Genomic DNA, 17,257 nt, shown 5'->3' with positions numbered 1-17,257 from the left:
TGCTTATGTGTAATCTTATGTTAGAATCTGATTATAAGTCTGTAAAATAGAAATTAAACAAATTATAAGCATGCACAACAGAAGAAATAAAACATATATCATTTGGATTCTATGTGGAATTTGTTTGGTTGGATTTATCAGTTATCAAGTAAAAAACATATAATAACATTGATTAAAAAATCAATTTCCTTTGTTTTTATATCAACATTAAGTTTGGTTGTTGAAAACTTGTAGCCGTTTAAACAATAAGTCTAACAGTTATCTACATCAGGCATAAAATAACTTTTGTAAGGTCAAGATTCACTTTGCTAACATAGTGCTAACTATTTGATCATACGAATCCATATTTTTATTTTTAATGTCTAAACAAAAATGTTGAAAAACTTGAAAAAGAATAACAAGAGAAATTTTCCCAAGTCTTCTAAATGTGCGATAAGAGAAAAAGCAAGGAGAAAAATAATCTTTACATTCATGAAGAGGGGCGTCAAAAGAAAATATATAAATTTGGTTTTTTTAATCAACTTTAAGTAAATTGCACTATAAATAGCTAATTTTTTCCTGGTCCCTTGACTCGAATTTCACAGTGTATTCTTCAAATTTTCTGAAAACTAGTTTTGTGTAAGATTTTGGACCAGTTTGAATTTTTAGTTTAACCTTGGAACTAAATTGGATTCCAATTTGGTTTTAGAGATGGTAGGCTTAATAAACACTAACATGGATGAATTGTTATTTAAAATTGAACCGAAGAAAGCTCAATAAAAATTAACACATCGAATTTATAGGAGTTTGGCTCATAGTGGCTGGTTTTGCACCATTTCTGGTTGTATCGATTGGTGCACACTGTTCTAGTATTAAAGCAGAACAAACAATACCATTTTCCGCACTGGTGAAAATTTTGATCTGTACCAATCACATTGACTCATTTCAGTCACACTGATTGGAACATGGTGCACCAGCCGATGCATGAATAATGTTAAAAAGTATGAATTTTTTTTAACTATTCACTATTATGCTAATAACTTAATTGGAATGTAACAACCAATAAAAAAACGATTACAGTGAAAAGTAATGTCTAACATTTTAAACTTCAATTTATTTTTGGGACATACTTTCACATTTAAAATATAAAATCTAAAATATAATAAGAAAAAACTCACTCACCCCATTATCAAAGAAAAATCCCCACTACCCTTTTAACTTCTTTTATAAAAAAAATCTCCCCTCACCGTTCAACTTCTTTTTTTCTTATTACTTGTGGATTTATCGATTCATGTATTTTTATTTGTGGAGTTTATTGATGAATATTTTTATTTAAAATTTATTTAATATTTTGGTAATTGTAAATATTTTTATATACATATATTCATTACATTAAAAATAGATTAATTTGAAATAGTATACCGAAACATACTTGTCTAGGCTAAGTGTGCCAAAACCTTTCCCAAGCAAGGATTGAAGGCTAACTCAGGCTTCTTGTTGTTGGAACTGAGCCTAAGACCACACACGATCAGAGTTGGCTCGTGACAAGTGGAATTAAAGCTTGCGTTTAGTCCCGTGGTAGTGAATGAAGGTGACCAAGTTCGAGAAGGTGAACAAGCAAGAGGATGATGTGGTGGAGAGCCAAGGTGCTGCGAAGGGCAAGAAAGGAAGCTCGAAGGACTTTGTGAAGATCATTGAGACCCAGATGGCCAAGGTCGAGTCTACTATGAGTGATGTCCTTATGTGGGTGGAGGATACCGAGGATTCTCTTAAGGAGATCAAGTTCAACAATGATGGAGTCTCGAGATGAGCTTAGAGGAGCTACAAGAGGATATGAGGGAAACCTTAGGTGATCTTGCTTGGAAGAACAAGGCCCTCGAGGCGTAGGTGGAAGTGATGTGTGGCGAGATTAAGAAGCTCAAGAGTGAACTTTTGAGCGTAAAGACAACAAAGAGAGGTGGCGTGTTGATGATTTCAAACTACAAGTTGATTGCTGACACCAGAGGAGTTCAAAGGCATGAAGGATGCCGAGAACTTCCTTTGATGGTTATTGAACATTACTAGAATCATGATTTATCTTAACTCAAATCATTGTCTTCATGTATGAAAACGAAAATGAAAATTTTGCTCTCAGCTTGTCAGCTTCTGTATAGGATAGTCTAGGATAGTCTCAAATTTTGATTTCCGATTCTTTGGGGGGTTTTTTTTTTTTAAATTTCTGATGTATAAGTTCAGACATTTTCGGTTCTATGGTTTTCTCATTTGGAAGGGGACTACATGCAAACGAATGGCAGAGAGCAACATTTGTTCAAGAGGTAGTCATGTCAACATCTTCTGAGCTTAGTATAAACATATATATTCATCAAAAGGCAATGCATGCCTGTATTAAGGTCTAGAGTAGAATTTACTATATATATACATATATGAAGTCACTGTATACCGAGTGTTACAAACTCTGTTTCATAATTAAGCAGAGATTTGTCTTGTTTTATTTATTTTTCTTTATTCTCCACCCGTGTTTTGATGCCATCAGCCTGTTATGCCTTTGTATATCCATTTTAATCCATAAAACCACAAAATTTACAAACAAACAGATCTTTGCCAGAATGTGAATATTGTAACAGATCATGGCCGGAAAGAATGTGAATAATGTACTTTGCTACATGCCCCAAGCTGGAGATGGAGCAAAGCTTGCTGAACACCGACTAAAAGAAAAACATGTATATATGAATATATGCTTGTCATGGACAATAGACAAGAACAACCTAGAAGATTAAATGAATTCCTCGAGGGGACTACGGTAGGTAAACCATAGGAGGAACATCAAATGTTCTAGAGCAAGCAAAAGGTATGATTAAGAATTAGCAATAACAGCAAAAGCAACAGTGAAAATAAAATCATATCGAATTGTGACATGAATATTACCAATCCAACTAGATTAGACATGAGTCTGAAGCAAAAGAAATACAAAACTCCAAAATATGACATTGGAATCAAAGAGGATCTATAAATGGTGACGAAACTAATTGCATGACCTTGACATTTGGCATATGAAGGTTCTTTGACATCACTGCAACAGCAAATAACATATCCTGCAACGCCAAAGTATCCTAAGATCACTCAATAATAGACTGAATAACCCCGGCTCCAACCGTCTTCCCTCCTTCTCTGATAGCAAACCGCATCCCTTGCTCACAAGCCACAGGCATGATAAGCTCAACTACCATCTTTACACGGTCACCAGGCATAACCATCTTAGACTCCTCATCCTTATCATTCATAATGGAAGCCACCCTTCCAGTGACATCAGTGGTCCTCATGTAGAACTGAGGCCTATAACCTGCGAAGAAGGGAGAATGTCTGCCACCCTCTTCCTTCTTCAACACATAGACAATGGCGCTGAACTTGGTATGGGGAGTGATTGTCCCTGGTTTAGCCAAAACCATCCCTCTCTGAATATCGGCCTTTTGAACACCTCTAAGTAACAACCCAACATTATCACCAGCCATGGCGTCATCTAATGTCTTTTGAAACATTTCCACACCAGTAACTGTGACGTTCCTTGTATCCTTCAATCCAACAATGTCAACAGTCTCTCCAACCTTAACAGTACCTCTCTCGATACGACCAGTGGCAACAGTACCACGACCCGTGATGGAAAACACATCCTCAACAGCTAACAAGAAAGGCAAATCTGTTTGTCTTTGAGGAACAGGAATGTAACTATCAACAGCATCCATAAGTTCATAAATCTTATCCACCCATTGGTTTTCACCCCTAGGAATACTGGGCTTAGCCATCAAAGCTTCTAAAGCTAAAAGTGCGGAGCCAGAAATAATAGGGACATCATCACCGGGAAATTCGTAACTAGAAAGCAATTCACGCACCTCCAATTCGACTAATTGCAAAAGCTCTTCATCATCTACCTGGTCTTGTTTGTTCAAGAACACAACCACGTTAGGGACACCGACCTGTTTAGCCAACAAGATATGCTCTTTAGTCTGGGGCATGGGTCCGTCGGCTCCGGAAACAACCAAGATAGCACCGTCCATTTGGGCAGCTCCGGTAATCATGTTTTTGACATAATCAGCGTGCCCTGGGCAGTCGACGTGGGCGTAATGGCGATTCTCGGTTTCGTATTCAACGGTGGCGGTGTTAATGGTGATACCACGGGCACGCTCTTCAGGGGCGGCATCAATTTCGTCGTACTTTTTTGGGGCACTGTTACCCATGGAGGCTAAGGCCATAGTTAGAGCGGCAGTTAAGGTGGTTTTGCCGTGGTCGACATGGCCGATGGTGCCGATGTTGACGTGGGGCTTTTTGCGTTCGAATTTGCCACGGGCAGCTTTGACGGTGAAAGAACCGCGACGGCGAGGGAATACGGAAGTGGTGGCGACGGTAGTGAGGAAAGGAGGGAGGAAGGAAGAGGAGAGGTGGGTAGGGGTTAGTTTAGAGGGAATTGAGGAGAAAAAGGCAGAGGTGGTGGTTGAGGAGTGAGTTGGGAAAGGGGAGGCGTGTGGGTATCTAAGCTTAGAAGAAGCGGCAGTGGCTGCCGCTGTTGATGAAATTGCCATTTCCTTGTAGAGGAGAGGAGAGGAGAGGAAAGGAGGGTTTTGGCCTTTGGCTTTGGAAAATGAAGAAGAGAAGGTAAAAGAGATTTGGGTTTGTGTTATCTTATTCCTCTGTGGCTTTGAGGATGAGGGTTTGTGAAATGGACGGACCAAAAAGAATGGCTAATATGAGGAGTTGTTTTATCCACTTCTGCTTCCTCTGCCATATCCACTGCTCCCTCCCTCGCTCTCTCGGGGTACTATTGAAATTTCCTCCTCCTATGCTCACTTACTGCCCAGCAGGCCCATCATCCCATCCCCCACAAATCACTATTACTACTTTAGGCCTAAAAATTGGGCTTCCTATCTTGAAGTTCTATACTACTGTATGAAATTCAAGTGTTACACCTAAATAATAGTGCTGATTCCACTCTCAAATGTTCATATTTGGTTAAAATTACCAATTTAACCTTTATGAATTTAAAGAGATAAAATTATATAAGGACAAATCTCAAAATCATACATAAATTTTGATTTGGTACGATTATATACGTGAAACTTTGAATGTGGTTTAAATATATAAATAAAAATTTTATTTTGATTCAATTATACACATTTAAATAAATAAATACATTAAATTATTTTATATATATGTTATATATAAACATAATATGATGTTTTATCAATAATTGTGTTAATAATTTGTGAGAATTGAATCAAATTAAAATATTATATATAAAATTACATAAAATTAAAATTTATATAAAATTATATATTAAACTAAATTTACGATTTAATCCAATTATTTAAACCAAATGCTAAAGAACATTAAATTACCGACTTCGAACTCTAAGGTCCTTCAATACAAGGACCCATCAAATAGTTCAAAGGAGTGTTTTCCTTGAAGGTTTAGGGTTGGGGTAATGCTTAGAACAGGGCCAGGAATATGGTCTTTTACATATTCCTTGAAGGTTTAGATTGTCTGAGGACATGAAAGATCCATGATAAGACAACCCACTCTAACCTACAAAGACAACCCCAGCCCTTATCGTGCCACGTCTCTGATTCAGGTTCTCAACTTTCCCCTATAACTTTAGTGGTCTACAAATCCCCCCTTTCTTTATCTTTAATAAATAGTAGATGTATTTTCCAAAAATATAAATAAACGGTAGATAAAAACGGGTATGTCCAAAATTTTATAATATAAATATAAAAATATGGAAAGAAATTCAATTAAATTAGTGTAAAACTTAACTGATTTTATATATTTTTTTAATTTTTTATATTATTAATATTTTATCAATCCAGTCTTTGAATTTGACAATATGTTTGTATTGGTCATGCATGTAAAATTTTGAATCGATCTGATATCTCTATCATATCAATATAAAATGTTGTTTATATTAATATATATTTAATTACTGGGGATAAATCCGGTTTAAGCAACAAATAAGTAAAATAATGAAGAAATTGAAAAAATAAACACAAATAATTTAGGTGAAAAAAACCCTTCCGAAGAGGATAAAAAATCACGGGCAAATATAATTTCACTAAAATGGAAAAATGAAGAGTACAAAAGATGAAAATAAAACTAAACCTCGAAACCCGAAATAAGAACCCTCAAACGTAAACACAAAATTCTCTGAAAACTTATAAAAACTAATACCTAAATGTGTAATAGGTTATTTTTCTAAGGTGGAAAAATGGCCCATTTATTGGCTAAATTTGTAGGTCAAATAATATTAAAATAACCTACACTAATTAGAGTTTAAGTGAGAACTAAAAATAGAATTTAACGGGGAGAAGAAAATAAAAAATACGAGGTATAACTCCACAAATCTCCACATTGACTCGTATTTCCACAATGTCTTTTTTTTTTCCAAAACCCACCACGGGCTTATCTCGAGCTATGTAGGATATTAACTAAGTCAAAACTATGCTTAGAAGTTGTAAGTCTTTTAGTTTTCGACTTGTGCACTGCTAATTCAAAACTGACCCAAGTCTAATTTTCACGAATGCAGTGCCCTATCTTTTCAAAACCAGCATCCAAAAGAGAACCTCTCTTATACGAAATAATCATACATTTTTTCCTCTTATGACCAAGTTGTCTCCGCTTCAAACGAGTCGACTTCGACTCCTTAACGGACGAGGATGTCCGATTTCATCGGTCACTATTATCCTTCTAAAACATAAAGACTGCCAATCTTTTTACCTTTCATCAAAATGAGAGCCTCACTGGATACCTTAATGTCGCTTGATTCGATGTTAATTCTACAACTCTTCAAGTATAAAATTCCCAAGGAGATGAGATTTTTCTTTAAGTTAGACACATGCCTGACATCTGACAGTGTCCTAAATGTCCCGTCGTACATCCTGATCTGAACAGTACCAATATTAGCTACCTTATTGGGTGAACCATTCCCCATGCGCACAACTTCACCTTCAATTGAACTGTATGTAGAGAACCAATCCTTATTGGAACACATGTGGAAAGAACACCCCAAATCCAGGATCCACTTGGACGTAAGTTCAGAGTTTTCACTTGTTGACACCAACAAGAAATCATCACCCTTGTCATTGGCCAAATTAGCACCAATTAAATCTTCTTCGTTGCTTTCAACAGCCCTTTTATTTCGCATTTTGTAACAATCTACATTGATGTGACCTAACTTCTTACAATAAAGACATATCTTGTCTCGCTTCCTTCATTCTACCAAAATCAAGGCTTGCCTATTTGACTTGCTATTCAAACCATACTCATTGTCGAGTTTGTCTTTGCTCAACAAATGACCCTTCACATTCTTGAATGAGAGATTATTTCTGTCATAAACTAGGGTTTCCCTGAAAGACTTGTATGAATGGGGTAAAGAGCATAATAATAGCATAGTTTGATCTTTATCGTTAATCTAAACCTCAACATTCTTTAAATCATTCAAAAAAGTAATAAATTGGCAAATGTAATCTTTAAGGTGCTCACCTTTGTTCATGTGGAACGTGTACAATGCTGTTTCAGCACTAATCAGTTAGCTAGAGACTTTGTTGTGTAAAGGGTTTCTAACCTTTTCCATAAGGTGAATGCCGTTCTCTCCATCAAAATCTCCTACAACACATTATTTGTTAGATATAATTGAATCGTGGATAAAGCCTTTTTATCTGATCTATGCCATTTTGATCTATCCATGTCTACAAGCTTCTTCTCTGTAAGGACCTTCTCAAGACTGTTCTGAATCAAAATTGCCGTCATCTAAACTTGCCACAGATTGAAATTTGTGATGCCATCGAACTTATCAATATCAAACTTTGTTGCTGCTATCTCTGAATGAGTTAATTACGAAAATTGAACTAGCTCTGATACCAAATTGTTGGGGATAAACTCAATTTAAGCAACGAACAAGTAAAATAACAAAGAGATTGAAAAGATTGAACACAAATATTTTACACGGAAAAACTCCTTCGAAGAGGATAAAAAACCACGGGCAAAGATAATTTCACTAAAACAGAAAAAACGAATAGTATAAAATATGGAGATAAAACTAAACCCCGAAATCCAAAATAAGAACCCTCAAATGTAAACACAAAATTCTTTGAAAACTTGTAAAAGCTAATACCTAAATGTGTAATGAGTTGTTTTCCTAAGGTGGAAAAGGGCCTAAATTTGTAGGTCAAGTAATATTAACATAACTTACACTAATTAGAGTTTAAGTGGGAAACTAAAAATAGAATTTAACTGGGAGAAGAAAAGCTGAAAAATACGATGCATAACTCCACATTAATGATCGAAAGTTTTTTCACATAAAACAAATAGTTACAAAATTTTAATTTACGACAAACTTGACATGCATGATCTACATGAATGAAAAATGAAATATGACGGTTGGATTGATAAAATATTAATCATAAAAAAAATTACGGAAGAGTATAAAACCACTTAAGTTTTACACCGATGTAAGTGAATCCCTACCCAACACGAGAAACAAAGTTTGGAAAAATCATGAAAATATCTTTTATTTTTATTTATTTTAAAATTATCATTATAACTTTTTTATTATTACAAAATTTAAAGGAGGGAAAGAATGTAATAGAATTTGAACTGAGAAACCAGAACTTTAACCGTACTCTAAATAAGTCTTCACATCAATTTTTTTTTTTTTGAATAAACATAAGATGCCATGAGGCAAAACAACTAACAAACTAAAACAAATCCAAAATGCTCTCACGAGGGGATAGATTGGTGCTGATACAATCTACTCTAATATCTACGCCAATTTACTCTCTTTCATGCATCAAAGCCCCAAAAATTATTACGGACAAGGTTGACAGAATTATTTAGCTGGGCCACGACTCGGACAACAAAAAACATACATATGTTCACTTGGGAACAATTATGTCGGCCGAAAAAGGAAGGAGGACTAAGCATTCACCAAACGACACTCATTGATGATGCTCTTCTATTCAAGCAGACCTGGCATATTCTCTCAAAACCGCATTCGTTTACTCAAGCAATACTCTTGTCAAAATACTGCACTAACACTAACTTTCTCGAGGTCCAAGCTAAACCTTTGGACTCTTGGATATGGAAAAGCATTCTAAAAGGAAGAGATACATGCCTCAGAAGGCTCGATATTCAAATCTGGTCGGGACGCAATGTTTCTATTTGTGGCAATGAGTTAACACTTAAACAATATCAGTCACAACATCTGCCAGGAGTCTAGATAACGGACATTCAAGACAGAGTCAATATTAGGTGGAACTCTCAATTCATTCAAGAACAAATGGGAGACCATTAGGCCAATGAGCTTCACTCTTGGAGCTTCTCCCTAACAGCAGACAATGACATGTAAGTTTGGAAGCATAGCTTTTCAGGTATGTGTTCATTGAAAGATGCTTATCTCATGCTAAACAAAGTAACCTGGAAGTTATCCCCAACTCTTTCAACATAAAGTGGGAAGCAATCTGGTGAATTAATATTCCTCATAAATTACAAATTCCTATGGAAAATTTGCCGCAACCTGCTACCAGTGTGTGAGGAACTTCAAAAGCGACGGATCCCGGTTGACCCATGGTGTGTCTGCCACGAACAAAATGAAATGGTTGATCATCATTTCTGACTCTGTTCTATGGTCAAATTAATCTGGTTCGGTATTCCATGGTCGATTCACATCGATACATTGCAGATATCCGATATCCGTGAATGGATTGCATCTTGGATAAATGACTACCAGACTTCCGAACCGAACAGTCAATCGACAATCACAGTGCGGATACTTACACTACGTAAAATATGGAAACATTGACATGAAATCTGTTTTTCACAAGCATAAGTGAACCATGTGGGCGTAATCCATCGTGCTATCGCTAATCGCTGTGAGTACAACTGGGTCTTACAGACAAAAGGTTTCCCAGGTAACGAATGGGCAATTTTTTCACCATCGGCGAATTCAAATATAATCCCAAGATGGCCCTCTATCCGCTCACCACCTTACCCTTTCGTTCAAATATATTCCCAACAACTCAAAATACGGCGTAGCAGTGACGATTACGGGTTCCACCCTCATCCTTTAACTTTCGCAACATTTTTCCAGCATATCACCAAAACCCACAACAAACTACTTTTCATATGTCAAATTCTTAGCCAGCTCCCGCGACTACAACTCCAAAACTGCATCATCTCCTTCCCGAACAGGACAGGGCGAAAGTATTCTCTCGGCCAACTTTAGGTCCACTGAAAATTGGCTCTGCTACTCGCAGATATCCGTCTCCTACAACAAGGAATCTGAACCTTCGAGGTTGAGGTCCACTTCCCAGATGACGTAGAGGTCAAACGTTTGGCGAAACTCGCAGCTTTCTCAGGACTCATAAAACGATGGTCATAATAACATATATTACTAGTCTACTTGCTTTGTACTTTACAAAAAAAAAAAGCTTATGGTTCATGAGAACTATGCATCCATCATAGATAAAATATTAATCCCTTTTATAAATCTAATAATCCATATTGCAATTTTATATTATTTATTTATAATAATATTCTTTTTATAATATTTTTTTAACTTAAAAAATTTAAAAATTTCCATTTTTTTTAAATATTTATCCAAACAAAATGATGCATTTAAAATGCTAATATTTTAAACTCTCTAAAATTTGAAAATTTCTCATCTAAAACATCTTAAAATGCTAGTTTTTAAAACAACAACTTGTTAATGCTAAAAAGAAATGCAATTCATTTAATCTATTATTAGAACATAAAATAATATGGAGTGGAAAATTTTTATATTTACTATAGTTTTTTTTTGGCAATGTTATCTTTCCTTTTAAATTGATTTTAACTTAAATTTTTATAAAAAATTAGTATCACAACCAATTCACAATTTTATTAGTTTAACATAAAATCGTATACCCTTAATAATTTTAACGAATTATTTTTTTCATTATTATTATTTGCTAAGTTTATTTCCATTTAATCATGATTTTTATCACAAATGCTACAATTATTTTATAAATAAAGCATGGTAGGTTAAGTTGTAGTAATAGAGAATGAAGATTATTAGTAACTATACTTGATGGAGTTGTTGTTACATTTTAATTGGGTTTTAATTTAATTGTTAAATTATTAAAAGATCATTATTTTAATAAATTATATATTATTTTAAGGATATTTTTTATTTATATAAAATTTTAAAAAATATATTTATGTATATAATGGGATTAGATGTGTTCAAATAGTAAGTTCAGTTAATATCTAAATTGAATTACCATTAATCAAAATTTTAAATTTTTTAACGATTAGCTGAATTGAATTTTTTTGAATCTTATTAATCGAATTGAATTAATTTTGATTAATTTAGTTGATTTACTAAATTAACAAAAAAAATTAACATTTTTTTTAATTCAAACAAGTTGAAAATATAACAAAATAAATACAATAATACATTACCATGTTCTTTTTCTTTGTTTGTAGTTCAAGGAAGTTTTAAAGAAGACGAAAAATAATAAATAATGCAATATCAAAACTAAACTAAAAACATAAGGATAATGAAAGTGGAGTGATTTGTGATGCTATTGAAATGATAAAAAAAAGAAGCATTTGTTAAATATTTTTGAAACAATTTAGAACAATATTTGCGAGTAAAATTGAGTAGTTCTAGTAACAATGTTATGAGCAGTGTCAATTGCTTCAGACATTGATGAAGAGCACAACAATATGTTTACGTAGTTATCTTCCAAAAATTTGTAGGGTTTTGTTCAAAGAAATAATTTACTATCTTAACACCTCTTATAATAAGTGGTTACAAGCTTTAACACTCACCAGATTAGAACCTCACATTTGCAATTAAGATTATTATATCCCTCTACCAAGAAGACACGTGTTAGCATAAGAGGCATGGTTGACTTATATTGACCTCTTGAGCCTGGCCACCTATTCTATTTCAAACGTAACCTACCACCTGGGCTTAAAGGAGAATGCTATCCTAATGTGAACACACTTCCAAGATAATAAGGAATCTATTTCGGCTTGACTACCTCATACTAATAGAATCCCATAATATGTGCTTATGATTATCCATTGTGCATTTAACGAGATTGCGAGAAACGAAGAATGTGTCTTCACTCTGATTAACGTAGAAATAGAAGTAGGAGTAGTGTTAGATGTAGAGGATGAGCTTAAACTAGAATCAAATGAAGGTGTGGAGGAGCTAACACACTTTTCGCCTATTGTTGAAGATGAGCCAACTGATGGGCTTAACGAACATACCTATTTTAAGTTCGAAACAAGAATTAAAGTTCGAGTATCTATGACTTATGGTGACATTAAGTTTGTGATGCACGAGGTTATAATACCCCGAAACGAGCTTTAGAGTTGGTCAGGCTTTGAAAGAAAGTGGCTCGTGATGTGGCTGTCAAGAAGGTAAAAAATAAGACAGCGGCAATGTGTTCAAACACCAATGTGTTCAAACTCACCAGTATAGTACTTCCTCCATAACAGTATCTCAACTCCATGTAGTATGTTGTGTATGCAGAATGTCATGCTTAGAATCAGTCATACAATTCACAAACAAACCAATTATACCAATCACAGACAAATCAATCATTTAAATTACATACAAATTAGTCATTTACATCTCGGACAAATCAATCACTTACATCACAGATGAATCAATCATTTAACCTCGAGGGGCAAAATAGTCATTTTACTCTTTGAGGGTATATCGATCAATTCACCTAATAGGGGTATTACAGTCATTTTACCTACAAGGGCATCACAGTCATTTTACCTTGCAGGGGCATTACGGTCATTTTACCCTACATGGGCATTACGGTCATTTTACTCTACAGGGGCATTACGATCATTTTACAAATTTTGGAGTCTCAGTACTTATTACGACCTCCTAAAAGGTCTATTGATGCTTCGAGCGACTCAAATAACCTACACAGCCAGAACGGTGTATATGGGCCTAAAACCCGCTATTGGGCCCAAGTGGGCCTACACGCTCATGTGGCCCATTTAGTTCAGATTCACATACGACATCGAGAGCCTCATAAACCAATGATCACTTATCGAGGATTTTACCCGTGTGGGCCCACAAGCCCATTTTGACCCATCGAGGCCCATAACGACCTCAGCTATGCAAACGTCACAGTCCAACAGCACTTACTACATCACATACATTTTATCCATGTGGCCCAGAAGCCCACTGGGCCCACACAGGCCATTTCAACCCAACGAGGCCTAGAACAACCCAAAATCAGATATGGCTATGTGTACCCATAACCCGGTTCATTAATAGCCACTTACCGTAAATTTCCTCCGTGTGGAGCCCACGTTCTTATTGGGCCCGCAAGACCATTTTGGCCCACCGAAGCCCAGAACTACCTAAGTCATGTGTGCGACATGACAAGTTTATGGTTTCTCACTTAACAGCAAAATTTAGCCATACGAGCCCACTCGACCAAAATCGGCCCATTAAGCTTAATAACGGCCAAGTCCACGAGATCGCTCATGGTGGCCTTTGTCAATGTATCGACTCCCCTACATGAGTGTTCGTGCACCTGCGTAGTAGCCGTTGCGGTATTGTCGGCTTTTCAGCATTTCGGCATCCCGACATTTCGACATTTGCCGTCCTACAACGCAATTAGTGTGTGTACACACCTTGATGGAGAGAAACGCAATAGCCCACGAGCGTAGAACCTTGATTGAATCGGCTTATACTTCATAAGCCATTTGATTATGAATCGATATCACCTCCTTGTGGTTTATCCCTAACAATCGGCCAACTAGATAAATTGAACTCAATCAACCCATAAGAGAAGAACAAATTCGACACTTCAGAGGCTGGAGAAATGATTCATCAGGACACTTGTAGGTCGAAACGTTTGATCGATAGAGAAGGGAAAAAGAATAAAGGCAGAGAAAGAGAAGTTGAATCCGACTCACATTGAGAAGAATAAGAAACAAGGAGAAGAGAATAAAGAAAACCGAAACGGGAAAAACACCAAAAAGGTCTATGGCAATATTTAACACTATAGACAGAAGAGAGAAAATAAAACAAATCGGCATAAAGGAAAGCAATAGCCGAAAATGCACCCAATGCACTCTCTAGCCGAATTTGCCTAAACAAAACTCCCCCAATTGGCTCCAACTTCTCCCATTTCAAAATCCTTCAAAAACTCCACCAATCCCTCCACCGAATTTTCTCCTTGATTTACTCCAACTCCCCATTCAAATTCAATTCAAATTCTTATGACCAATTTAACCACAAAGTTCTAGTCCAATTCCAACACCTCCCTAGCTCAAGTAGCAAAATAAACATACAATTACGCACGCCATGCCTCAAACCTTAAACTCCTTGCCACACATGTAGCGCCACCTTGCCACTAGATCCCTTCTCTCTTTTTGTCATAAAACAACCACTAATTATTATAAGTTTTATAAGCAAACATCCAGGTTCACTTAAGAGCCCAAATTAAAATTTTTGGCAAACGCCCAGACTTGAATCCAGGCTTCTCGAGCACTCCCAAATATGCCCAAATACTTAGCCACTAAAGCTACACTTAATTTATGATATCATTTCGCACACATAAACTTTTATGAGTTCCCACGCTCAAGGCCCACTACTTCTAGGCCCAAATTCTGGGGCGTTACATGAACAAAATCTTGGGCTTCAATAGAATTTCATCAATTGAATGAGCATTTTCTTAAACCTTTTACTTTCATTTTATGCCTACAATATGTTTGATAAAATACTTGTTTGGGGTTTGAGTTTGAATATGTGCTAAATTTGTTGGATGGTTGATTGTTTGGTTTTTTGTTTGCTTAAATTGATTTCTATTTTTGATTGATTGGTTGTTCTATTATATTAAAATGCTTAATACGCTAGAATTGAAATATCTAGCGGAAAACCTAGATAAATGACACCGAGAGGAAATTTTATCCTTAGATAGTTCGATATGATTGTGCTGAGTAGTGAGATTGAGAGGTAGTCTATTTGCCTAGGTGAGACCGAGAGGTAATCTTAGGTGGTATCTTTTAGTCTAAGATGAGACTGAGAGGAGATTCCTAACTAAAAGTGGCAACCATTGTAATCGATATAGGTTCATTAGTTTAAATAACACTCAACTAATCGATTGACCATCGTTTAATCATTTACATTTTCAAAAACATTAAGAATAAAGTTTAGCTTAGTTAGTTTAATTAATAGTTTAATTTTAGTTTATAAACAATTTTATTTAGACTTTTACTAATAATTTCCGACTCGATTAGATTAGTAATTGCTTAACTTGTAATTAACTTGATAAACACATTTACCCATTTGGCAATCATTTGGGTTCGAACCCTTAGAACACTTCGTGTTCCATCAGAACTATAAATATTACAACTAACAGTATCTGTTTGTAGTAAAACCGCACTTTAAATTTACTTTATAAAATCATTTTTTATGCGCACGTAGTCAAACACCGAGACCCAAGACCCCCAATTTTGATACTATTTTGGGTATCATGACACCGAAGCCTGGTTGTCGCAATACCCCTGTTGGACAAGGAGAAAATTGATTGCAAAGGTAGTTTTTTCCATCACCAACCCAAGCAAAATTCAGCGTCTTGGGCACTTTTGTAAAAAAAATTGGTTTTATTAAGTTGTTGGTTGATAACTTTAAAGGGGCCACCTTTAGCATTATTACACACACTTTTTTATCTTCTTTTTAGCTAAGTAGTTGTTTCATCTTCACCTTTTCAAGGTTTTAGTTTATCACTTTCTATTAGTTAGTTAGTGTGACTATAGCTTGGTATTAGTATTCTCAAACTTTAGCTTGTATTTTCAATTTCATCCAAAGGTTTCAATATAGTTTAGCTTCATTTTCATTTTAAAAGATTAGAATCTGATCTTTGTTGATATTTTTCTCGCCTCCATGTTGCCTACATCTTCTCCTTCAAGCATCCATCAAGAAACTACTAAGCTTTTTTATCCCTACTTTTTGTTCTTAATCTAATGTATGCTTTGAATGTTTATTGGGGTTTTTTTGTATGGAAATCATGTTAGGTAACTAAATTTATGGTGGTTGGTTGATTGAACTGTTGCTTGGTTAATTTTTGGTATAGGGACTAAATCGTAAAAACTAAACTAAACTAAATTGAATAAACTTTAAAACTTAGAATTGATGCCTCTAAGGGAACATGTAGATAGGTGAGATCGAGAGGAGATCTTCTTAAGCTTCAATTCGTTTATCTCGACTTAGTTTGGTGAGATAAATCAGACTAAATCGTCTAATTTGTAAAATAGTGATCGAAAGGTAAAATTGAGCCAATTAGAAGTTTAGTGTTTTTAGATCCCCAATCCAAAGACTAATCAACAACATAGAAGTCAAATGACCATTGTCATTTATTTGATTGCTAATTTCGTAGTTCTATAGTTTTACAATTTTACAATTTGATCATTGTTAGTGTTAGGTAGTTACTTAGCTTAACTAATCTTGATCATGAATTACTGTAATATAAAACTGAATGAGTAGTTAGGTAGATTTCTTTGTTGTATGCTTGTCAATTAGGCATCACTTAGTCCATAAACTCTCTTGGGTTCGATATTTGGAATACTTGAGTGTTCCATGTAAAACTAGAAATATTACAACTCAACCTGTCACACTTGTAGTACACCGTTAGATTATTGATTGTTTTTGTGTTGATTCTTAGCCCTGGTGCACACATACTAGGGCTGTGAATCAACACTATTATACTTAAATATCTAACAACTTTACTGCAAGTGTGACAGGTCAGTTGTAATATTTATATGTGTTACAATGGAACTGATGAGTATTCTAAGGATCGAACCCAAGAGATTTCCAAATTGGTAAATGTGTTTATCAAGTTAACTACAAGTTAAGCAATTTCTATTCTAATCTAGTTAAAAATTATTAGTTCAAATTCAAAAATAAATTTTTTATTAACTAAATTTAAATTATCAATTAAACAAACTAAACTAATTTTCTTCCCTATTTCTTTAGACAATGAATATGATAAAACGGTGGTTGATTGATTCATTACTCACTAACTAAGGTAATAAACCTATACCGATTATATTCTTTGTCACTCTTAACTAAGGATCTCCTCTCAGGTCATCCTATACTAAAAGATACCACCTAGGTTCTCCTCTTAGTCTCATCTAGGCATATAGATCTCCTTTCGGTCTCACTATTTAACACAATTATATTAAACTATCAAATGATAAACTCTCCTCT

The 17,257-nt window shown here is 35.1% G+C and overlaps 1 protein-coding gene across 1 annotated transcript; it reads right to left on the bottom strand.

Moving 5' to 3' along the window:
• Nucleotides 1-2,865: 2,865 nt before the first annotated feature.
• On the bottom strand, nt 2,866-4,904 carry LOC107949645 (elongation factor Tu, chloroplastic). Its single transcript, XM_016884377.2, has one exon. It carries the CDS (start codon nt 4,551-4,553, stop codon nt 3,096-3,098), a length of 1,458 nt encoding a protein of 485 aa, XP_016739866.1. The 5' UTR covers nt 4,554-4,904; the 3' UTR covers nt 2,866-3,095.
• Nucleotides 4,905-17,257: the final 12,353 nt, after the last annotated feature.

This window comes from Gossypium hirsutum, chromosome D03 (assembly GCF_007990345.1).
Source record: "Gossypium hirsutum isolate 1008001.06 chromosome D03, Gossypium_hirsutum_v2.1, whole genome shotgun sequence".
NCBI lineage: Eukaryota > Viridiplantae > Streptophyta > Magnoliopsida > Malvales > Malvaceae > Gossypium > Gossypium hirsutum.
The sequence above is the reverse complement of the archived record's forward strand: the minus strand, read 5'-3'. Positions and strand labels throughout refer to the sequence as shown.